Source organism: Protopterus annectens, chromosome 13.part0, assembly GCF_019279795.1.
Source record: "Protopterus annectens isolate FY-2018-M chromosome 13.part0, PAN1.0, whole genome shotgun sequence".
NCBI classification, from domain to species: Eukaryota; Metazoa; Chordata; order Ceratodontiformes; family Protopteridae; genus Protopterus; species Protopterus annectens.
In genome coordinates this window covers 932317630-932342818 of record NC_056747.1, presented here as the reverse complement: position 1 = coordinate 932342818, position 25189 = coordinate 932317630, and the positions used below count along the sequence as shown (strand labels likewise).

Genomic DNA, 25189 nt, shown 5'->3' with positions numbered 1-25189 from the left:
TATTAAATGCTAGACATATATAATCAGTGTACTCATCAAGTCAATATTTTATAAAAACCCATCTTGTTTGAATTTGGTATGGGGCAACCATTTTTTCAACTGTAATATCCAAATTGCAGAAAGTGTTTCCCTGTTTATCAAATTATATTCCCACAAATCTGTCTCCAAGAAGTGAAACAGTACCTTATACTTAAGCAGAACTATATCTCTGTCACTATTCATTTATTGTGTTATCACTTCATTTATCCAGGTCAGGGTCTTGGTGGAGTAAGACCCTATCACAGCAACTACCTGGTGAAAAGCAGAGAGAAAGAGAATAATTCTGGATAGGATACCAGTCTACTCTGGGCACGCACACACACACACACACACACACACACATACACACACGCACACACACGCACATAATGCACGCACACACTCGAGCACTCGCACACACAGATACACACACACACACACACATGCACACACACATATACACATATATCGCAAAACACACACACTCAACACACAGTATGCACACATATACAAGCCTGTGTTTGGGAAGTGGGAAGAAACTGGAGCACCCTGTGAGAACTTGTATAGATACAGTAAAGATAAATGTAGTCCACACAGAAGGCATCCTAGCCAAGATCTGAACTGGAAAACCAAGTGATATGACACATTTAACTACTGCACCACGCAGCACCCAGCTGTGCTATTAGCATAACGTAGTACTACAGTGTAGCAAAATGCAGGTACCATACACAAGTTCCAATCCATCTCTCAGGTTGCTCTGAACTCATTATACAGAGTGATAGTTGACACTCCTGCTTTGTAGGACACCAACACACAACTGCTGGCCCATCTTGATTTCCTTACTCTATTACATTTGTATAAAGTCTAGACATAACCGCTAGTTAAACATTTGACTTACCCAACCTTCTGCTTCAGAAACATGTAGCCATTGTTTATTCCATCCCTGCATGTTGTATTGTATATGCTTTTGTGTAAAAAGTAAACAAAAGAAAATGCTCTTCTATAACTTCTTACTTGACTGACAATAAAGATAACAGTGCTGTAAGTAGTTATATATCTCAAGTTAATTGATAAACAGTAAGCAGGTATGTATATTGGGGTGTATCTGCATTATTTCTGTTGTGTTACTGTGCACTGTTCTATAACTAGAGCATATGTCCCTGCGCTACCACTGAAAATGGGTTAGGCTTAGCCAGAACTTCCCAGTTAGGAATCACAAATATATAAATAAAATAAATGGGAGCAGATGCTATGTTCTTTATACATTGCCTTTGCCTTTTACAACTGCCCTGGAAAAAAAAAACATTTCTAAGCTTGTTACCTGCCTTTCCTGTAACTACTCTAATCCAGATACATACTTGCTGGATCCAGGACTATTTGTAAGTTTCTGAGCCCCCTAAGCCTTTCTGTGTTGGAAGGAAGCCTTCTAGCTTATCAGTGGGAGTGGTAAGCGCTAGGTAGCCGATCTCCCACAAGAGTGGTTTCTGGCCCAGAAATTGTAGTTTATTGGCAGTTTGGGCAGTTTTTCCATCTCTTTCAACTTTCTGGTTTAAAAGCCTGTGTTTGTGCTTGTTTCCCACCTTTCCTGTAACTACTCCAGATCCAGATACAGAGTTGCTGTATCCAGGACTGTTTGTAAGCTTCTGAGCCCCCAAAGCCTTTCTGTGTTGGAGGGAAGCCTTCTAGCTTAACATTGGGAGTGGTAAGCACTAGGTAGCCTATCTACCACAAGTGTGGTTTCTGGCCCAGAAATTGTAGTTTATTGGCCGTTTAGGCATTTTTCCCATCTCCTTCAACTTTCTGGTTTAAAAGCCTGTATTTGCCCTTGTTTCCCACCTTTCCTGCAACTAGTCTAGTCCAGATATAGATTTGCTGTATCCAGGACTGTTTGTAAGCTTCTGAGCCCCCCAAGCCTTTCTGTATTGGAGGGAAACATTCTAGCTTATCAGTGGGAGTGGTAAGCACTAGGTAGCCTATCTACCACAAGATCCAGGTACAGATTCTTAGTTTTAGCACTTGAATTTGCTTATTCATGCTCAGCACTTGTTCAAAACTTGTTGTTAACACTAAATAAGCTACAAATTACTACAGCACTCAGCCTTCCTCTTTACCTAGAGGAAAACAGTTTTTGTACTTACTTTCCTCAGTTGCTTAGAGAAAAACAGGTCTTATACTCACTTTCCTCACTTGTCTAGAGAAAACAAGTTTTTCATACAGGCATGTCCAAGGGTCAGCTCCCAGTGTTCTCTCTGGTCTATCTGATGAATCTGGGCATCTTGGGGCAATGTAGCAATTGCTTCACATACACAGACAACCCTCTCATCCTACCACCCAACACCACAACCTGTGAGAGATGCACTTATCTAGCCAAACTGGAGGTAAAGCTCTCTCCAACCAAGACTGAACTTGACAGTCAAGAGGAGAAGGTAAACACTTGCACCACACCACACTCATCACATAGTCCCACTAAACCTACACCACCAAAATCCACACGTAGAAACAAAAAACATTCACCGAGGCTCTCAATAATAATCTGCTCAAAAAACAGAGACCTCCAAAGCAGAAATGCAAGCAACGTCCACCCCCCCCAACACAACCCAAATGACACATAGCCCACAGACTCAGTGTGCCAATAAACCACAGCCCATAAGGCTAAACAACGTACCCAACACACTAGTCATAGGTGACTCTATAGTCAGGTACACTGATGTCCCACTCATCAGGCTAAACAAGGAGAAGGTTACTGTCAGCTGCATGTCAGGTGCCAGGATCTGCCACATAACCCATACACTCAGGTCACTCCACAACAAGTACAAATATGACTCTGTCATTGTCCATGTTGGTGTGAACGACCTGAGACGTACCTCCTAGGAGTACATGAAAAGAGACATGGAAAAGCTCTGTGATCTTGTAGCCCATGCAAGTATGACCCTAGCCCTGAGTAGCATCCTGCCATCACTCAGAATGATACCGCAGTACAAGGACAAAATAATTGACTTCAACAATTGGCTCAGCTTCTGGTGTCATTCTAAGGGGATTCAGTATCTGTCTGCCTGGGATGACATGGTCGACAGACCATGATGCTTTGCTAGAGATGGCCTGCACCTGTCACCCCTGGGATTTCGGATACTGGCTATGCGTCTTGCTGACCCTATAGTGCCTTTTTTAGGCAAGGTTCAAATGACAAATTCACCACCATAACAGGAACAGGCAAGCAAAAACTGAGGGTAATGCTGCTTAATGCTAAGTCTAAATCTCAAAATGCACTCACTCGAGGCACTCCTTAAAATGGAGAACATCGATATCTGTGCAGTGACTGAGACCTGGTTCAAGGCTCTAGAGACCACCTCTGCATTACCAGGCTATAACTCATACCACATGTTTCGGCCATGTAACCTGGACCAGAACACCAAAGGTGGAGGTGTGTCCATATTCATTAAGGATATCCACACCTCCAGGCTAGTTGTGCAGCATAATGCATCCAAGGTTATCCAAGTGCAATTAACAATGAGCAAAACTGCAATCCAAATTGTAGCTTACTACAGATACCCCACCATGCCACAGGATTCCCACTCCTCTTTTCTTGATATACTGGAAAATATTAGGGTTCAACCAAACACCCTAATAATGGGCAATTTCAACTACCCCACCATTAACTGGAAAAACTACTCATGTACCAACTCCTTTGCTCAGTGCTTCCTGGAATTCATAAATTCCAATGCTCTGGATCAACTTATCCACACCCCCACCAGGGGCAACAATATCCTAGACCTAGTCATTACCAACATGAGTGACTGGTGTTCCACACCTGAAGTCAACTCCTTGTTGGTCAGATCCGACCATAAGCTAATCACCCTAGATATTTGCATCCTTCCCCCACCCACCTTTAAGGAAACCATGGTAAAAAATTTCTCCAAATCCAGCTTCATGCTTCTTAAGACAGAAGTGGCAAACTTCATGACACCCATGCAGATGGATGATACAGTTATGACTGCTGAATCCTACACAAATGCTCTCTATAAGCACTTACATGAGTGCATGGATCATGCTATCCCAAACAGAACCAAGACACTATCCTCCAAAAAAGGAAGCCAATCTGGTGGTCCCCTGCCATAAACAAACTCTACAACAGAAGGAAGAAACTGTTGCAAAAGAGAGTAAAATCCCATGAGTGGAGGAGCTCCCTGGTCAGCCTCAGTAAGAAGCTGAAATCCCTTAGAAGATCCTTCAGAGCTAGCTTACGAAAACAAAATTGCCACTGATTCTAAGGGCAACCACAAAGCATTCTATAACTATGTTAAGAATCTCAATGGCAACACCCAGATCTGCTCTGAGATACAGCACAACGGCATGAAAATTACAGAACCAACTGATATTGGCAACATCCTGGCAGATAGGTTCAGTGCTAACTTTACCCCAATCTCACCCCCTAAATGGCCCATATCTATACAGGAAGAATGCAGAGTCCCTGTAATCACATCTATGCAGGTAAAAGCTGCACTCTCTAAAATGATCCATGAGACCGGAGAACATCCCAGGCAGCGTTTTACATGAACTTCAAAATGAACTGGCTCCCTACCTAAGCACCATGTTCAGTCATAGTCTCACGTCAGGCTTTGTGCCCACTGAATGGTGCACAGCAACTGTTATCCCACTCCACAAAGGTGGAGCCACCACTGATCCTGGGAACTATCGCCTTATTAGCCTGACGAGCCTGGTCTGCCAGGCCATAGAACGTATCATCATGGAGCTCATAAACAAAGACATCGGTAACCTCCAGACTCTGGACCCCACCCAGTTCAGTTTTGTGAAAGGCAGATCATGTCTTCTGAACCTGATTGACTTCTTTGAGGCAGTCATCAAAGCCATAGACGAGGGTAAGGTGATTCACACAGCCTATCTTGATCTCGCCAAGGCTTTCGGCACCATCCCCCATTCTGGAATTATAGCTAAACTCACTAAACTAGGTATAAATTCCTACGTCACAAGATGGGTTGACAACTGGCTCACTGACAGAACCCACACTGTAAAAGGTACAGACTCCAAATCTGACTTAAAACCAGTGACAAGTGGAGTACCACAGGGTTCAGTCCTGGGACCTGTCCTGTTTGGTATCTACTTCTCTGAAGTACAGGCGAACACAGAATGCCTCTGGCTAATGAAGTTCGCAGATGACTGCAAAGTAGGAGCCATAGTCGAGTCCCCAAATGATGTGGACATCCTACAGAAGGGCCTCACTGAGATAGATGCCTGGTGTCAAAGCCATGGCCACAAGCTCAATGCCAAAAAGTGCATTGTCATCCCCTTTGGTAAAAACTCTGTACCCATGAACTACTACATAAATGGCAGTGGAATCATTTGGAGGGTCTCCTAGACTTGACTTTTCTCATAATTTCATGTCTGGTCACGGAACTCCACAGCTGGGTATTAAATGCCTACAGGAATATAATCAAACTGTTTGCACATTCCCCTCCTTCCCAAGAACAAAACAGACAATGGATATTTTTAATCAGGGTATAGAAAACATCTAGAGAGAGATAATCAGAGTGTGTTTTTTTGTGTGTGTGTGTTTGTGTGTGTGTGTGTGTGTGTGTGTGTGTGTGTGTGTGTGTGTGTGTGTGTGTGTGTGTGTGGTGGGGGGATCACTCTTTTCACAAGTACAACTGCACATTACTTTGAATGATATTCTAAGGTTTTATCTTCACAGTGAAGGCTTTCAGGAAGTGTCTGAGTCCATGAATCTTTTAGGTAGAGATGAACAGTACTAGTGTCAACTTTGTGGATGTTAGTGGTTAAGTTAGATAAAAATGTAAAAAAGGTTTGAGAATAATATTTACAGGAAAAGTACTGTTTGGAAGCAGTCACCTATTAATATTAGTTTTGATTTTTCGGGAAGGAGATTGTGTGGGGAATTATTTGGTAATAATATATTAGTTTTATGTAAATTATGTATTAGTTTTTAATGTTTTTTTTTAATTAATAAAAATAATAATATGTGTTAGTATATGTTTTCTGTATTGTTGAAATAGTATAGCTAGATACATTTTTGTTATTCTGATGAAGTTGATTGCTATTATTTAATGAAAGTGTTAAATAAACTGACATTTGTTTCGCTTTATTTGTTGTTTTTGTAGTGGTGCTTTTTGGCACTTATGTATATTGGTGGCACATGTGGATAAACTTCGCACATTTTGAAATGATCTATGGCATGCATTAAAAATTCTGCAGCTTGTACTATTCTTTAGGATTTGCTTCTGATGATGAGCTTTACCCCCACACACACAAATAACCTAGTTAACAGCTAAGAAATACTTTCTTGTACTTGACACATTTTTAAGTGAGACTCAAATGATTAAGTCCATTTAGTCAAGTGGAAATGTTCATTTTTTAATTGTGTGCAATTATTGCATTCTCTTGTGTAGGAATTTTTGACCCTGTACCTCCAAGCTAATATAAGTAACTGTAAGTCTGAAAAACTCATGGCAAGTTAGAAAAAAAATCACTTATCACACATTTAAAAAAGCTTGATCGTCTGTGTTCCAGTGACAACTAAATCAACAATATAAATGAATCCTGTAGTCACATCCACTTTTGGAGCGTCACTGGCAGGTAAGCATCTAGTGCATGCAGCCAGTTGCTATGACAACTAGTTATGTGAGCTTGTATCCTCATATAAAGAATGGTGAAACAAAGACGATGTCATACATTGAGCAGTGCTACTTAATATCTATCTATCTATCTATCTATCTATCTATCTATCTATCTATCTATCTATCTATCTATCTATCTATCTGTCTATCTATCTATCTATCTATCTATCTATCTATCTATCTATCTATCTATCTATCTATATGCCTGTCTATCTATCTGTCTGTCTATCCTGTACAATAGGGATAGAACAAAAGCATCTCAGTATAAGTGGTGAAGCTGAAGTTTCATGAACTAAGTTCCTTAAGCCTACAGTGCAAGAAAATTTATTGGGAGGATGGCCTAATGGTTAAGGTGTTTGCCTTGAACCTATGAACCTATAACTCGCACTACAGATTCCCACACATTCCATTCACCATTTCTTCTTTTTTAAGAATGGGTTATCTTATGCATGATGTTATGCTCAAGTTCAGATATACAGTTTAATCTTGTTTATTACAGTCAGATAGATTTTTGGTCTTATTTTTAACAGTGCAGTGAATGCCATGTTCAGAGACATTAATTTTATACTTATGTTCTAGAGCTGGCATAATCTTTGTTAGTGCAGATTTGTAGATGTAGGTTTGTTTTTGCCATTAATGCCATTATCTGTTTGGTTGCTTATAGTTTGTTTCATTCTGTTTATGTTTATTTAATTTCATTTATTTTCATTCAGATTTTGTAAATTTTAATTTACTGGGGTTTCTTTTGTGTGAGTAGTTATGTTTTAGGGGGTTGTGTGCATGAATTTTGTACACACAATTTGTTGAGCTTCATTATTTTATGTTAGTGTGAAAAATACAAACAGCAGAAAATAAAACACTCAGATTTGCACACTGGCTACCAATTACTTACAGAGCCACTTATCTACTGAGTAGTTTATTTGTTAAAATTCTAACACAAGGATACTGCTCACCCCTCAAAACAATACTACTAATCAGAGATCAATAGTACTCCATCAGGAACAGCCCATCAGAGATCAGTAGTACTCCATCAGGAACAGCTAATCAGAGATCAATAGTACTCCATCAGGAACAGCTAATTAGAGATCAGTAGTACTCCATCAGTAACAGCCAGTCAGAGATCAATAGTACTCCATCAGGAACAGCTAATCAGAGATCAATAGCACTGCATCAATCACTCTGATCAAACCTAAATTCAAATTCAACACTGGAGAGAAAGCGCTTTTAAGAATGGGGCCATCTATATGGAATGAGCTATGTAGAGATATAAAAAAACAGTGAAACTCTCCAAACATCAAAAAAACAAAACAAACAAAAAAAAAAAAACAAAACAAACAAAAAATATCTTAGGCAACATTTGCAAAATAAATCAAAAGTACAATTGTTTTTGTGATACTGGTTAAGGCTGCAGCATTTGAACAATGGAATGTTTGTTTTTGTGCTATATACTAACCTATTTTCTAACCAGGTCATATTAGTGAAAACTTATACTTTGTATAACAATTTGTGTGTTCTACTGTACACGTGTACCTGGGTCGTGACTGAAAAGTTTCAGTAGACTAGCTCACCTACCAGGTCATCAAATTATAAAATATTAAATACCACTTTGGGTCTACCCTAAAAAGAGTGCCTACTGGGAGTAACCCAGTCAATAAGGGATAGCTAGATAGATAAGTAAATATAAATGGGATAAAGAATAATTGATGATAAGGAAGAATCGAGATGATTGCTTGATGACAGACCGAGTGGTGGTAAAAAATATCTACCTAGGTTAGATAGATATTTGTATCACATGTCCTCTGTTAGGATAAATTCATGCATAATAAACACAGAAATGAATTTAATTAATATGTGTGTGTGCGTGCTCGCGTGTGTGTGTGTGTGTGTGTGTGTGTGTGTGTGTGTGTGTGTGTGTGCACGGGCAAATGTCTGGGGGGTGATCGTCATGCAGAAGGTAAGTATGGGATATAGAAAAGCCATATATTTGTGTGTGTGTGTGTGTGTGTGTGTGTGTGTGTGTGTGTGTGTGTGTGTGTGCACATGAAGTTGTTGTCTTTCTACCCCATGGGCTGGTAGGAAGAACACTAATGTGGTCAAGTCTGACAGCACAGTGTTAAATGCAGATATAACATAATTATTGCTGATGAAGTGTTCCTCTGTATAGCTTTCCTCTGTCTCTGAATCAGAGATTTTCACCATCATGCTCATTGACAATCCACATTAGCCAATTAGATGTGGCAAAATATTCTCTCTGAATCATAGGGCACATTTTGAAACTCACTGTTGCACATAGAAAGTGTTTCTGCAGGGGGAGGGGGGTTGCTTCCCATACCTCCCATACTCATGTGATTAAAGATGCTGCCCACACTGTACTTTCGAGGAGGGGAATGCTCTCAGATACAGCAAACTTGGATTTAGTATATATATTCCTTCATTTATGTTTAAATTCTTTCACCTCTGAAAATCACAGTTATTGTCTTATGGACTCTCACCAGAAAACAACCCAAAAAGGGAGTAGGGCAAAAAATATTTAGCTGGTATACAGTGTTAGCATACCATCATATGATTATTACCATCGTTTATATGTCCTCACTTCTACTACTCTATATAGTCCATTAACCTAGCATAAGTTATCTTACTTCCAAAAGTTAAAGTTCACATACAGCACATGTAGGACACATACACACAAAGGCAAAATACTGAAGGCTAACTAAACTAAGCCATCCAGCTTACAAAAAAATAGACAAAACTCATACCTCATCTTCCATTCATTTCACCGTAAAAAAAATAAATAAAAAAATATATATAAAAACCGACATTGCACAGACAAAATACATGCACATGCAACGAACTCACAAGGAGAACATCGCTGTTTGTTTAAATAAACCATCTAAACATTAAATTCATTAATATTTAGACTGAAAATTTAATAAAACACTTGACTACATAGCCAATTGGAAAATGGCATTGCAGGTAAAATGGACCACATGATAATTATCGAAACATATAAAGCTATTTCAAAGACATAAGCAAACTATCAAACTAACAATTCCAAGTGTACCACTTACTGTTCTTGTCAAGTACATAAAAATGTTAACTGATAGCAGAAAAAAAAAATGAAAAAGTCTATCAGAATAACAGCAGAACATAACCATTCTGTCCTTAATAATCTATGGAAGCTACCTAAGCCATATTAAAATGACAGTTTATGCAGTTATAGGACCTTGAAATTAATAGAAAACATCTATGCAAACTGAAATGCTGGGGAAAACATAACAGAGTGCATGGGGATTTGATCTGTGTAATAAATGAAATACCGTGTACTGTGGAATTAAGGAACTCAGTTTGGAGTTTGTACCATTTCATTGCCACTGATCACAAAACTCATGCCCAAATTTTCAGTGCAAAGTGCTTCGGTTTCATACATTAACATATACATCAGACTACTATGACTATATATGAGTTCCTTTCAAAAATGCGAGTGTCTGTTTAGTCAACAGCTGTTTAGTTGACAATTTATGACTGACTAAGCAGCTGGTTAATAGGTGTCTTGAGATAGCATAACTCCTGGAGTTAGGGGAATATAGCCTTACTCCATGTTTGTGTAATCTCAGAATTAGCATATGTAATTCACAAGGGGTGTGGAATGCAGCCCTCTATAAGGGGGGATAGAGGGGGGTCTTCCACTTATATATTTATATAGCTATATCTATATATACATATATATATATTATATATGTGTGTGTGTGTGTGTGTGTGTGTGTGTGTGTGAGTGTGTGCATATATATATATATATATATATATATATATATATATACATATATATATATATATATACATATATATATATATATAGATAGATAGATACTAACTCTGAGCCTGCACTATAGTGGAGAAAGGGAAAACTCCCCATTCTCCACTTCTCCACTGTTCTGCAATCTTGCACAGACAAAAAGCCAATACATTTCATTCAAATGCATTTTAATTATCTTTTTCTAGCCTTAGTTGTAAGAATCATTCAACCAGTTGCCTTACAGCTATATATATATATATATATATATATATATATATATATATATATATATATATATATATATATATAAATATATATGTGTATACAGACAGAGAGAGCTCTGTGTGTGTTTGTATGTGTGTGTGTGTGTGTGTGTGTGTGTGTGTGTGTGTGTGTGTGTGTGTGTGTGTGTGTGTGTGTGTGTGTGTGTGTGTGTGTGTGTGTGTGTGTATAAACTCAAACCACCTCCCTCAACAGCTTCCCTATAACTAGTTTCCATCACTTATAATTTCCCATTACAAATCTATCTTCTCACTACCTTCTCCATCTTTCTCCATCTATTACTCCCCCTTTACTCCAATTCCAACTATGCATACCTTAATCCTCACCAGCCTTCTGTTACTGCAACTAATCCTCCTACAACATCTCACTGCCCCCTATGGATCATTACCTGCCCTCCATAAACATCCCACCAACATAGTCCTAAATAATGAAACAATCCCAAAAACTAACTACACCATCTCTTCCTCAATACTACCCTCCAATTTCCAACTTCCTAAAATAAAAATAACACCAACTGCCTCCCTAAATCCAAAAAACAAGACTAAACCTATAAAATGGTACCCACTCACAACTACATTGAAAAGATTCCCCACTACTATTCTTCTAGCAAGCAACATTCATTCTAACCCTGGTCCTATCCACAATCAAACCTCTACTCTAAACACTCCTCCTACCTCTATCCACCAAAAAACACACCAAAAACAGATCTCCTTCTATGTGATCAATACCCAAAGTATTCTAAACAAACTTAGTCTGTTCCATGCCTGGATAGCAAACCATACCCCTGATGTCATTGCTGTCACAGAAACCTGGCTTAAACCCCACCACCTAGATAGAAATATACTCCCACCAGGCTATAACATAATTTGCCTAGATCGTACAAACAAAGAAGGTGGGGGGGATTGCTATTATCTATTCCAGCAATCTCACCATTTCTCTTATCTCACATCCCATACCATCCTTTTCCCCTTCAGAAATACTGATAGTTAACTTGAAACAAAACAACTACTCTACTATTACTATAGTAGCCACCTATATTCCCCCAGGCAATAATATCCCAGTACTAGAAAATATCCTCTCCTATCTGTCACTGAACATCATAAGTGAAACAATCTTCCTAGGTGACACAAACATCAATTAGCTAACATTAAATAACCCTACTTCCCCACAACATATTAACCTCTATGGTTTTACTCAGCTAATTACCAAGCCAACCCACTGTAACCACACCCACACTGCATATACCCTTATTGACTAGATACTAGTCTCAACGCCAACCAAATATCACAATCCTGATACCCTCCCTGACTCCCTAAGTGACCACTCTCCTATAAAAGTACTGAGGTATACCAGTCACCTCCCCAATTCACATAAATACTTAACTAGGCATGATCTTTCCAACTTCATTCCAGAAACCTTTAATACCCTCATATCAAGAGTTAGCTGGGACTTCCTCACCCATCTTCCCTTAGCCAAGGCTGTCACTGCTTTCAACACTACCTTTCTTAACCTTGTTAACTTACTAGCTCCACTTCAGAAAATTAAAACAAAAGCTAAAATATCTCCGTGGTCTAGAGATAAGTCCTGGAAAAAATGGCGACAAACAAAAAACCCCCATGAGCTACAAAGATATAAAGAACAAAGGAACCAGGGCAAAAGACAAATCAACAAGGACAAAAAGAATTTTTACTACAACTCCCCAACCATGCTCAAATCCAACCCTAAAAAATTCTGGAACACTATCAATCAATTACTCCATCCTGGCAACTCTACCTCTCCCAACCCCACCCTAGATAAGACGCCGGAAGAAACCGCCAATATTTTCAACACTTATTTTGTTGAATCCATATCCAAACTCTTTAATTCAAACAGTCCCATTCAAACTAACCCCGAAAACCCTGCCCCCCCTACAGAAACCACTCATCCTAATTTTTTCTCCCTTAAGCCCATCCCCACTACATACATTCGCACCCTTCTCTCCAAACTTAAACCATGTTCTGTATCTGTGGACAACATTCCATCTTACTTTCTCCAGTCAGCTGCTCACTCACTTGCTGATCCTATCTCAATCTTAACCAACCGTTCCATCTCTGAATCCAAGGTACCTTCCATCTGGAAACACTTCTATACCATACCAATACACAAAGGAGGTAACTCCACTGAAATCTCAAACTTTAGGCCTGTTGCTATCCTCTCCCCTCTGTCAAAAATTCTTGAAAAATGCATTCATACTCAAGTCATTGAACATCTCACTCAGGAAAACTTACTAACACCTACTCAACATGGCTTTCGACCCAAGCATAGTACACACACAGCTCTTCTACCCTTTCTCAATACCATTTCTATGGCCAGAGATAACCACAAATTTGTCTCCTGCCTTTTCCTCGACCTTTCAAAGGCCTTTGACACAGTCTCCCACTCACTACTAATCAACAAGCTATCTAACCTTAACTTCTCTCCTGATACTGTGGTATGGTTTGAAAGCTATCTCAAAGACAGATTCCAGTCTGTTAGATGGGAAAGTGCCTTATCTTCTCTTCTACAAATAAAAATGGGTGTCCCACAAGGATCCATTTTAGGACCATTGCTATTCAATATCTTCACAAACTTACTCTACACCTCCTGCCAACTCTCCACCATTATACAATACGCTGATGACTCTACTGTTTTAGCTATAACTAACTCTCACTCAGAACTCATAACAGCAACCCAGTCATCACTTAACTCTGTAGAAACATGGCTCTCCAATAACCAACTCATACTAAACCCTAAAAAAACAAAACTCCTACTCTTCCTACCTAAAGCAGCAAATCAGATTAAGACATCCTTTACCATCCATTCACTCAATACCTGAATCAAGCTCAAAACTGCTAGGCATCACTATTGATCACCACCTCAAATGTGATCTCCACATAAATAACTGCATCAGGAAAACCCACCAGAAGTTAGGACTGCTTTACAGGAATAACAAATTCCTTACTCAGGAATCATGAACAGCCCTCGCCCATGCTTATCTTCTTCCCTGCTTAACATACTGCTCACAAGTTTTTACTAATTTAAACTCCACACTTACTGCTAGACTTCAGACTACATACCACAAAACAGCTAGATTCGCAACCCAACAACCCCACAGATCTCACCACTGTCTCTCACTAACATACATAAACTGGCTAGAACTGCCCCAACTCCTCCTTCTCTCTCAGCTCCAAACTATACATGCAATCCTAAATCAGCCATCCTTTTGTCCAGCCTTACACCCTATCATCTCCCACTGTGCTCCCACAAGAAATCTCCGTAGCTCTTCTCAATACCTTCTAAAAATCTATAAGCCCAAATCTAAAGCAGGACAAAACGTACACAGCTACCATCCCTCAATGGAATGGAACAAGCTACTTCTTGAGATTCGAACACAGGCTCATCCCAAAAAGTTTAAGCTAGCACTAAAAGAACATCTTACCAAAAAGTGGATCTGCCAATGCTCAAACCATCCTTGAAAACTCTCCTTCTCCTCTGACTTTCCTTCTACAATTTCCCACTCATTAAAATCCTATCTGAATAGACATCTTCCTGTAAATGTTCACAAAATTAAAACTGTTTTTATTCTTTTTTTACCTTTAATTATTTGTTAAATTACTATATTGTCACATTTGCTTTATTTTAACTATTCTAAACCAATTCTGCTGTAACTTCACTTGTAAAATATTTGTTAAAATCTACCATTCTACTATGTATGTGCCAAAGCTTTTTCACCACTTGTTTTTTTTTTTTTTTTTAACTTGTAACTTGTACCATATAGTTATTAAGTATGTACTGGAGCTTTTCTCCCCAGGCCTCTGATGAAAAAGGGCTTCGGCTCAGCCAGACACTCCCGTCAACAAATGTAAAATAAAATAAAATAAATATATATATATATATATATATATATATATATATATATATATATATATATATATATATATATATATATATATATATATATATATATATATTTTTTTTTAAATTTATTTATTTTATACAGTAGCGTAGCTAACGTGGGGTGAGATGAGCAACTACCCTAGGTGGAAAGTGTTGGGGTTGCAATCAGCCATCCATCATATTGATTGCTCTTGCATTTGTGGTCAAGCTAGAGCAGTGCAGCTCTCTGGTGTGGTTTAAAGTCTACCAGCTGCTTGCTACACTGTAACAAATTGTTTGCTAAAGTTTAAAAGAGAAAACATTTTTAGCTAAAACCAGAATGCCATAGTGCTCTGTGCAAGCGAGGTATAAACTGTAGCAACTGTTTTCTACAGTTTAAAAGAAGACATTATTATTTTACAAATTAAAACTTGAGTGCTGTAGTGCTTTGTGCAGGCATGGTATAAAAATGAAGCAGGTGTTTGATACACTTTAAAAGAAAAAAACATTTTTTTTACTAAAAATGTGAGGAATGATGGTCAGGAGCAGGGCACAGAAACAAGATCTGAATGGCTAGGAGTAGCATGTCATGCTTCTGACCACTTGCTTGGTGTGCCACTAAAAGGAATGGACTTTTTCTTTCTTTTTTTTTTTTGCTCTTCAGGTGGGTGGGAGGGTGATGTACTGTGATACTGTCTGCCAGAAGCATCCTACAAGTTTTGCAGGAAGTCCTTTTTTTTGTTCTCTTCACTAGAAGAGCTGAACAGGTGTTTGTGAGACTGGCACAGGGCGCTGGTTGAGCCAGCTACACTTATGTATTTATATTTATATTTTTATTTAGATATCTATATAAATGTGCTTGAGCCTGTTTGCCTGTATATTCATTTGCTTTGAACACTGAGGGCAATTGCTGTTGTGTTTAACGATATAAAACTAAAAAAAGTGTTAGTTGTAGCTGTTTTCTGAGAACAGATGCTGAGTTCAGGAGACAATAGAAGATTCATTCTCTTTCGTTTGCAGAAAATAATGTCAGTGTATATATATATATTTTTTTTTTAACACAGCATCAGAATCTGTCCATCTTGTATCTGTGAGATCAAGGAATCCACTTGGGAAAAGCCAACCTGCTTATAGAGAAGACATTTCAAAAGAAAAGGAAATTTTAAAAGAAAAGATAGCAGGTATGTCAGATTATAAAACTGGTATAATGCTCTTACAGGTTTGTACATGAAGGCATCGTTAGTTTTATAAAATAAGACCAGGAGTGTTCTTTTCAGTGTAGTATGTGTAGTGATAATGATGATGATTTACGCATGTAAGGGTTCTGGTATAAGGGATGTAACAAAGATGATACAAGACAGTGGTACATAAAGGAGTTATACATTTGGTCAGTAATATCTCCAGAATATGAGCCTTAGTTTTATTAAGTAAAACTTCTTTGATTGCCTTCAATGTTTTCTTTTTATGAAGATTAGCCTTATTTGTAACTAGATACACAGAAGGGAAATTACAGCTGTTGTATTCCTAGTGCAATATACTTACAATGTTTTTTTCAGTTTGCTTGAAATGATTTTTTGTTTGCTATACTGCAGTATTTTCAGCAATGATGTTAGATTATTTTTAGAGTTGTGTCCCATTATGTGTCTTTATATGTATATCCATATATTAATCAATGAATTATTAAATGGCAAGGTAAGGTTTATGCCATATTACATTGTCAACAATTATTCAAGTACAAATGCAGTCAATAACTTCATAGTCTTATTCTTAAAGTGCATTAATACTGTACTTCCCTAGCCAGTACAAGTTCATATAATTTCATTAAGGTGATTTTGGGAAGAAATGTAGTTAACTGAGAAATGTAACTTCTTTAGGGGGAATGCATGAAAATAAGCTGTGTTTAACAGCAAAAATGTGTGTAAATAATTGTAAGATAAAACAAGCTGCATTTTCTTGCATTTTTAGTAAAATTTATTGGGCCTGATTCCAAAAGACTTGATACCAGTATAATTGACTTAATTCCAAAATACTTGACTTGAGAGCAGGTCTTTTGGAATCTAGTCCCCTGTGTAATTATAGATAGGGCCTACAGTCAAGTAAGTCACTTACACATAGAGCAAGTCTATCGGAATCTAATCCTGTTTGTAGATAGGCTTTACACCACAGTTAAGTCACTTAAACTGAGAGCAAATCTTTTGGAATATGGCCCATAATGTGGAAGAAAATGTCTAAAATGATCTATAGCCATATTTGTCACTGAGCCTATTAACCACAAATATAAAAAGTGTGTGAACAGAATGCATTTTCGAAAATTCAGATTCATCAACAGGAAATCCTATTAGGTGACTTATAAATAGAACAACTGGAAACTCAACACTAAAACAATAAGTTAAGGTACTGCTTTGCCCGCTGAAGCATATCCATGTAGGCAGCATATCCTTGGAAGCAGCACTTAGGCTGTACCATATTACATGTAATAACTCTGATAATCCTTTTTGGACTTAATAGCCAGAGACGATAAGTTTATATCTTTACCCAGAAGCACATGTTTTCTAGCTTCAATATATATATATATATATATATATATATATATATATATATATATTTATATATTTATATATATATATATATGTATATATATATATATATATATATATATATATTATATATCTATCTATCTATATATATATATATATATATGTGTGTGTGTGTGTGTGTGTGTGTGTGTGTGTATATTTATTTATTTATTTATTTTACATTTGTTGACCGGGATAGTCCGACTGGATGCATGTCCATTTTCAGCGGAGGCCCGGGGAGAAAAGCTCCACAGAGAAACAAAAAAAAAAAAAAAAATACAACATTAATTACATACAGATAAATACACAGGTACAGGAACAATATTTTTTTTGGTTTAGATACATTTGTCAGCAGTGTGATTTAAATACAACTCTAAATGCAAGAATATATCTATAAGTTGTTACAGAATCCTTACTGTTATAGTATGCAGTCAAGCAAGGAGGAGCTAGATTTCTATAGAAGCCAGAGGAGGTAGAATGCTAAGGACGTTGCTTGATAATTATTTGAAGCTTTGAAAAGGAAGAGTAGCATCTAGTAGGTACAGGGGAGTGAGTATAGTATGTGTCAAGGAGAGTTAATCAGGGTTGATACATGGGCAAAGCCAATGAGACTTAAAAAATTGTTTAAGATTATTTTTAAATTGACAAAGGGAGGTGGAAAGTCTTAGGTTATTAGGGAGGGAATTCCAAACCTTCCCTATGGAATTGGCAAAGAGAGCTTCACCACCCAAGTTGTTAGCTTTGATGGTTTGAACCAGAAATCTATTTGAGGAGCGAAGACAGCTAAGATTGGAGTAGGGAATCAATATTTCACTCAGTGAAGGGTTTTTTTCAGGTTGTTTGATTATTTTAAATGCTTCAGTGAGTTGGTTCATTTTAAGAAGATTGGGTAGTTCAAGCCAGTCAAGTTTCCTTAGATTATGACAATGATGAGTTCTATGGGGAGCACTTATTACAAATCTGGCAATGTGATTATAGGCAACAGAGAGTTTCTTGATCTCATTTTTATTGAGGAAGGAGAGGACAGGAGAGGCATACAGTAAGGTAGAGAGGAGATGTGTGCGTGCAATAGTGAGTTTGGCAGTAGGGGTTAGGAAGTTTTTAATTCTATACAAGGATCCGAGTTTCTTATTTACTGTCTTTATGGTTTGACTGATATGGATATCAAATCTAAGCTTATTATCAATAGTGACCCCTAAAAGTTTAGTGTTGGTATCAGGCTCAATTTTGGTACCATTAATAGATTGGACAAAGAAGGCATTGTTATTAGATAGGGGAGAAAGTTGAACTGGTGGAGGCACTGAGGTGGGAAAAAATTTTAGTAATTTGTTTTTTTTTGGATTTAGGATGAGTTTCCGAGCTGCGAGCCATTTTTCTACTGCAGTAAAGGAGTGTTGGGTGACTACTTGTAGATCAGAGAGAGAGACTGCAGAGCATATCAGGGTGGAGTCATCTGCGTATTGGATACAGGTGGCTTTAGGGATAATAGTGTGAAGTTCATTTATGAATACAGAAAAGAGGAGGGGACCTAGTATGGAGCCCTGAGGAACTCCTATGGTATTAGGCAGCAGGTGAGATAGTTTATTTTGCCATTGGACTGCTTGTTGTCTGTCAGAGAGGTAAGCCTTGAACCAGCTGAGAGCTGGATTATCAAGGTGTAAGGTTTCTAGGGTGTGGAGCAGAATCTCATGATTGACCATGTCAAAAGCTTTTGACAGATCAAGAAAGAGAGCAGAAGTTATTTTTTTGCTGTTACGGTTTTTATTTACTGAGTCAGTAAAGGAAAGTAGGGCGGTGGTCGTACTATGGTGGGGTCTGAAACCATGTTGAGTATGGGACAGAAGATTATTTAGGTTAAGATAGTGAAGTAACTGTTTATGAACGCATCTTTCCATAATTTTGGCTATCGGAGACAAAATTGCTATGGGTCTATAGTTCGATGGCTCAGTGGAGGATCCACCCTTGTGAAGTGGAATGACATAGGATATTTTCCATATGGCCGGGATGGTGGCCTCTGTTATTGTTCGGTTAATAAGAATTGAGATAGGGTAGGCAATAACGTCTGCTGCTATTTGCAGGTATTCAGCTGGGAGTCGATCAGCAGAGAGGGTGGTTGGTTTGAGTTTCTTCAATAAGGCTCTAATGTGAGAGGTGGATGTTGGCTGAAGAGTAAAGGAGAAGGATGATTCCTCAGAAACAGTAAATAAGGGGGAAGAAGGAGGAGTAAGTTGATTGGCTAGTGACTGAATGGTCTCTGTGAAGAAGGAGTTAAAGGTATTTGCTACTTCTTCTGGATTTTTACCAATAAGTTTCTCTGGGGTGGGTGTAGACAATTTCCCTTAGTGGAGGAGATTATTTAAGCCTGCCCAGAACTTCTTTGGATTATTCTGGTGTTTATCTTGGAGGTGACAAAAATAGTTCTTTTTGTCCAGGGTACTGTTTCTTTTCGTTTCATTTCTAAGCTGCTGGAATTTAATGCGATCCTGATGTGTCTTAGTAACTCGCCATTTGTCCCAGGCCTTATCTCTAAGTTTAATTTTAGATTTGGTTTCTGTAGTTAGCCAGGGTGCTATCCGTGTCTTGGTTCTGATATGTCGGTTAGGTGCATGAGAGTCCAGAATGTTGAGGAATGTGTCATTAAAGAATGCCACACTCTCCTCAAGAGGCAGAGTTTTTAGCTTGGACCAGTTACAGGATTTGAGTTCTGTTAAGAATAGATACACACACACACACACACACACACATATATATATATTTATACACACACACACACACACATATATATATATATATATATATATATATATATATATATATATATATATATATATATATATATATATATACATTTATACACACACACACATATTAAAAAAAAAAAAAACAAATATATATATATATATATATATATATATATATATATATATATAAATATATATATATATATATATATATATATACACACACACACACACACACACACACACACACACACACACACACACACGTATGGGTCTACTTTCTACTTTGACCCATCAAAGTTACAGTTTATTGAAACTGACTTAACCAATCCCACTTAAGCAAAAGTGCGTTTAAATGAAAACGCACTTTTGCGAAAATCATTTCAGTGAATTAAACAAAAACATAAAAACAAGCAAAAAATCCAACAAAAGTATTTATGCAGGGGGGCAAGCCCCTCTGCGCCTCCAAGGTGGGGGGCTGTGCCCCCATACCCCCACTACTTATATATACAAACTCTGAGATCACACTACAGTGGGGAAAAGGGAATATTCCCTTATCCTCACTGTACCACACTCTAGCAAAACTTTCACTTAAGTGGGATCAGTTAAGTCAGTTTCAATAAACTGTAAATTTGATGCATCGAAGTAGACCCATATGTATATATTTTTCTAAATATTACCTCTCCTTAAGTCTCTGTGCTACATGTGAGCTGTTTGCTTGATTACTTTAAGAATACTTTAACTTATTTATTTCAATAAAAATGTATTATTTATCTCTGAATGCTTATGGACGCTGTTTTACTTATTAGCTTAAGGATTTATGCATTTTTCTGGTAAAACTAACTTTGGGTATCTGCCCTTCAAAATGATATTGCTTAAGCTTTTGCCACTGTCAAATATTCAAATATTGGATTATTTTAAAGGCAGTCATTCATGTTGTTAGTTTGCTTTTTTTTTTAGTTTCTCCAAATCTTTTGGGTTTCTATTCCATGACAGGAATGGACCTCATTCCTAAGTCAAAGTATGATTAACGTTCATGAAATTAGTATTGTTTCAATCTTTGATATTAACCAAAAGTATTCTTTGCAGCACCTGCAATGTGCCCAGAGCTGACTCATTCCATTCATATGGAGTTACATGTGTTGGTAATATGTCTAATTACAACTATATTTCTTTTTTATGAGACCCACTGCTCCTACTACTATTGGAACTGTCTTGGTAGCCTTCTTTCACTTTGCCTTCATTTCTGCCTGTAAATCCTGATATTTTATGACTTTGTGCCTCTCTGTACATAAGACACTGTAGTCACTGGGTGTAGGAATTTCACTGATCATTTCTACTTTGGTCTTCTTTTCTTGTATTCTTACATCTATTGTTTTGAACTGTTGGTATTTGGTGATCCTATGTAATAGAAATGTCATTTTCTATAATGCTTTGTGGCTCATGTTCCCAATGCTTCTCAGCTACTTCACTATTATAGTGTTTGCACAGCCCCAGTGCAACAGTCCTGCCATATTATTATGTTTTCTGCATACATGCCTTCTGCCATTGGTGTATCATACCCAGCAACAAGATGTGACTGTTTTCAATTTTGTTTTACAAAATTTGCATTTGTCTGTTTCTCTGACATGTTTAATGGACTTTGTAAACCAATGTGTAAATACTCCACTATCCTGGGCTGTCAATATTAACCTTTCATCTTTTTGTTTAAATTCACCTCTCCTTAACCATTCCTGCATCAAATCCTAATCAGCGTGCAGTTGTTTCAGGAGTTTTCTATAACTCGCGCTACATTTATGGCCTTTCCACATTTCTTGCCTTCTCATCTGATCCTTCACCTTATAGTCTTTCTTTTGTTTTTTAGCAAATTTAGTTGCTACCTGATTTTTGTCTACTTCTAGTTTAATTTCCGTTCCTGCTTGACAGTGATATGCTTCTATTAAACATAGCAGGGAAGTCATCTTAGACTTTCTTCTCAAGTTTTACAACTTTCACTATCTTTGGGTCTTGTGAGATCAGTAGATATGTGTGCAGTCCTATGACTGCAGATGTATACATGTAATCAATTTTGAGGCTCCTACAGAATGGGGACTATATAATCTTGGCTTACAATGATTTTTATAAATCGTTTGTTAAGCATGACTTTTTTTTTTTTTACTGTTCAACTGATCAATACATTTTAGGGCCAGTCAATCACTCTAAAACTAAGTTAAAACAGGAAGAGCTAATTGATTTATAGCTTGGACTTTATTCCTAGATGTCAGAGCTGTTTTGGGTTAGTCTTCTAAATTATTCCTTACTAAGTTTTATTCTCATTTGTCATGTTTTATTCTTGATCCTTCATCAGTTCTTAAATATTTATTCACTCCCTCTTGCTCAAGTTCTTTTATATCACAATCCTGTCCCAAACTAAAGTTTTCTTCGTGCTGCAGCTTTCCTGCTTTAAAGGTTGCTTTTGCACATTTATTAAGACCAAATGACATTCTTATATCATCTGAGAAAGTTTTGACAACTTGTAGTTGTGCTTTCAGTTCCTCATCTAATGGTAGCTGTGCTTTCAATTCCTCATCTAATGAACTATACAGTTTTAAATCATCCATAAAAAGAAGATGAGAAGTCTTTACACTTTGTTTTTTTTCTGGGAGCCAAATTGCAGTCAAGACCTAATCTGTTAATGTATATTGGATACCTGGAATTGGTATTAATACAGTGAAACATCATCTTGATAAGATCATATCATTCTCTATAGGAGATATTATTTTAGCTGGTGACTTTAATTGTATACTACATGAAAGTGATACTACCACTATAGGAAAGAGAAGAATTACATCTAATGCAAAACACTTAAAGGATTTTGCTAATTCTTATCATTTGAATGATATTAATAATCAGATAGATTCAAAATCATTACCATACACCTTTTTTTCTAACAGATACAAAACTTATTCAAAAATAGATAGGGTCTTTATTTAATTAATTCCAAAATCATTTCATGTTCTATATCTGATCATAATTCAATTGTTTTTGAATTCATGATAAAAAATACTCATAATGTTCAGATCAAAAGGATACCAGCATACTTAACTCAACTAAAATACTATAAAGAATATATACTTTCAGAAGTAAAACATTTTTTAGACATAAATAACACTCCTGAAGTCTCCATTGTTTATGTTTGGGATGCCTTAAAATCATATCTATATGGACAAAGTATCAGATGGTATAATAATAAAAGGAAATCTTGGGATAAGGAATTGTTAGATATTCAAAGTAAATTAGACTCTTATAAACATAATAATAAAGAAAATATTATGGACAAGAAAGTTATTGAAGAAATAAACAAACTAAATGAGAAATACAAAGAAATTTTAACTCATAAAGTTAAAATAACTTTAGAGAAATACAAGTTTTGTCTTATTCAATAAGCCCCAAATACTTACATAGACTTAAAAATAAAACAAAAGGTTGAATAAACAAAACCATATCAAAGAAATCTTTTCTCTAAGGAAAAGAAGAATGTTTCTAGTATACCAGAAATACTAGATGAATTTAGAAATCACTTTCACAAAATTAACCATAATAATATTAACATGGAACCTAAAGATGAAATAAAGGAGTTTATAACCACAAATATGAATAAAAAGCTTAATAAACAACAGATTAAACTATTGGACAAGAGTATTTCATATACAGAAGTTATTACACAAATAAATAAGCTTAAATCAAACAAAGCACCGGGTAATGATGGTATTATACCAGAGATATATAAAATCCTTTCTAAAATACATATTCATTAATACATAAGGTTTTTATTTTGGCCCAAACTGAGTTAATAACCCCCACATCTTGGCAATATACATTTATTTCGCCAATTTTAAAACCTAATAAAGATCCAACTAGATGTTCTTCATATCGGCCCATCTCATTACTTAATGTTGATTATAAAATGTTTATGAATATCTTTGCTGATAGATTGAAGACAATCATTCCTGGCATTATAGATATAGATCAGACAGGCTTCATTGTAAATAGAAATACTTTTGATAATATAAGAAGAACTTTAACATTAATAGATTTTGCAAATAGGAAAAGAAAGATTTAACACTTATTAGTCTTGATATAAGTTCAACATTTGATTCAGTAAGTTGGGACTATCTGTTTACCTTAATGAAGTGCACAAACTTCTCGGATGCATTTGTAAATCTAATTGAACATTTATACAAAGGAACGTTGGCTTATATTAATGTAGGAACATATGTTTCACAAAAAATACCCATTCTTAAAGGTACAAAACAAGGATGTCCACTTTCTCCACTATTATTCACTTTAGTAATGGAGCCTTGGGCTAATTTGATCAGAAACAGTACTGACATAGAGGGTTTTGAAATAGATGAAAATACAACATCCAAAATTCAACTTTTTGCAGATGATGTTCTAATTACATCAGCAGGATCTAATTCTTCTATACAGTCTCTATTTGATACCATGATGAATTTTAAAAGTATTTCTGGTTTAATATTCAATGAAGAAAAACTAAAATACTACCTATATATACACGAAAAATATTCTCATTAGTGATTTTACTAAATATGTACCCAATTCAGGTCAGATAACTTATTTAGGTATAATACTATCTAAAGATATTAAATCTATTATATATAATAATTATAATACCTGTTTTCTTAATATACAAAATCTTTTTAATACCTGGAATAATATGTTTTTACTATGGAGGAGAGACTTACAATTATTAAAATGATAATATTCCCCAAGATTTTATACTTAATACAATCAATAATACTTCCACCTACAAAAATAATTATCAAGAAACTGAACACACTAATGTTAAATTTCTTATGGGCACCTAATAGACCTAGGATTGCATTAAAGAAACATACTAATAGCTGGTCTCAAGGGGTATTTCTTTTCCAGACTTTAATTTATATGCTATCTCTTCTATTGTAAAAGTTATTACTTTATTAATAGATCAGTCATATGTCACAAAATGGAAAGATTATTGGGAGCTAATTAGTATACACTTCATGAAAATCTCCTTAACACATAAAAATATGATTGTAAATAACTCCATGTTATGGTTACTAAAGGAATTTTGTACTTCACCTATTACACCTAAACATATGGTTTGTTACCCATTAAATATTATTATTAGTTATCGTAACTTTATATTCATGCACCCTAAGTATAGGAATGGAATTGTATTGTATTTCCTATAAT

General features: G+C 36.4%; 1 protein-coding gene across 2 annotated transcripts in view; it reads left to right on the top strand.

The window, feature by feature from the left end:
• Positions 1–25189, top strand: part of FNDC1 (fibronectin type III domain containing 1) — a 541793-nt gene that overhangs the window by 108796 nt on the left and 407808 nt on the right. For both annotated transcript variants that reach the window (XM_044054699.1, XM_044054698.1), the window contains exon 3: positions 15702–15818. In XM_044054699.1, the coding sequence (XP_043910634.1) occupies positions 15702–15818 (117 nt within the window). The remainder of the gene's footprint in view (positions 1–15701; positions 15819–25189) is intronic.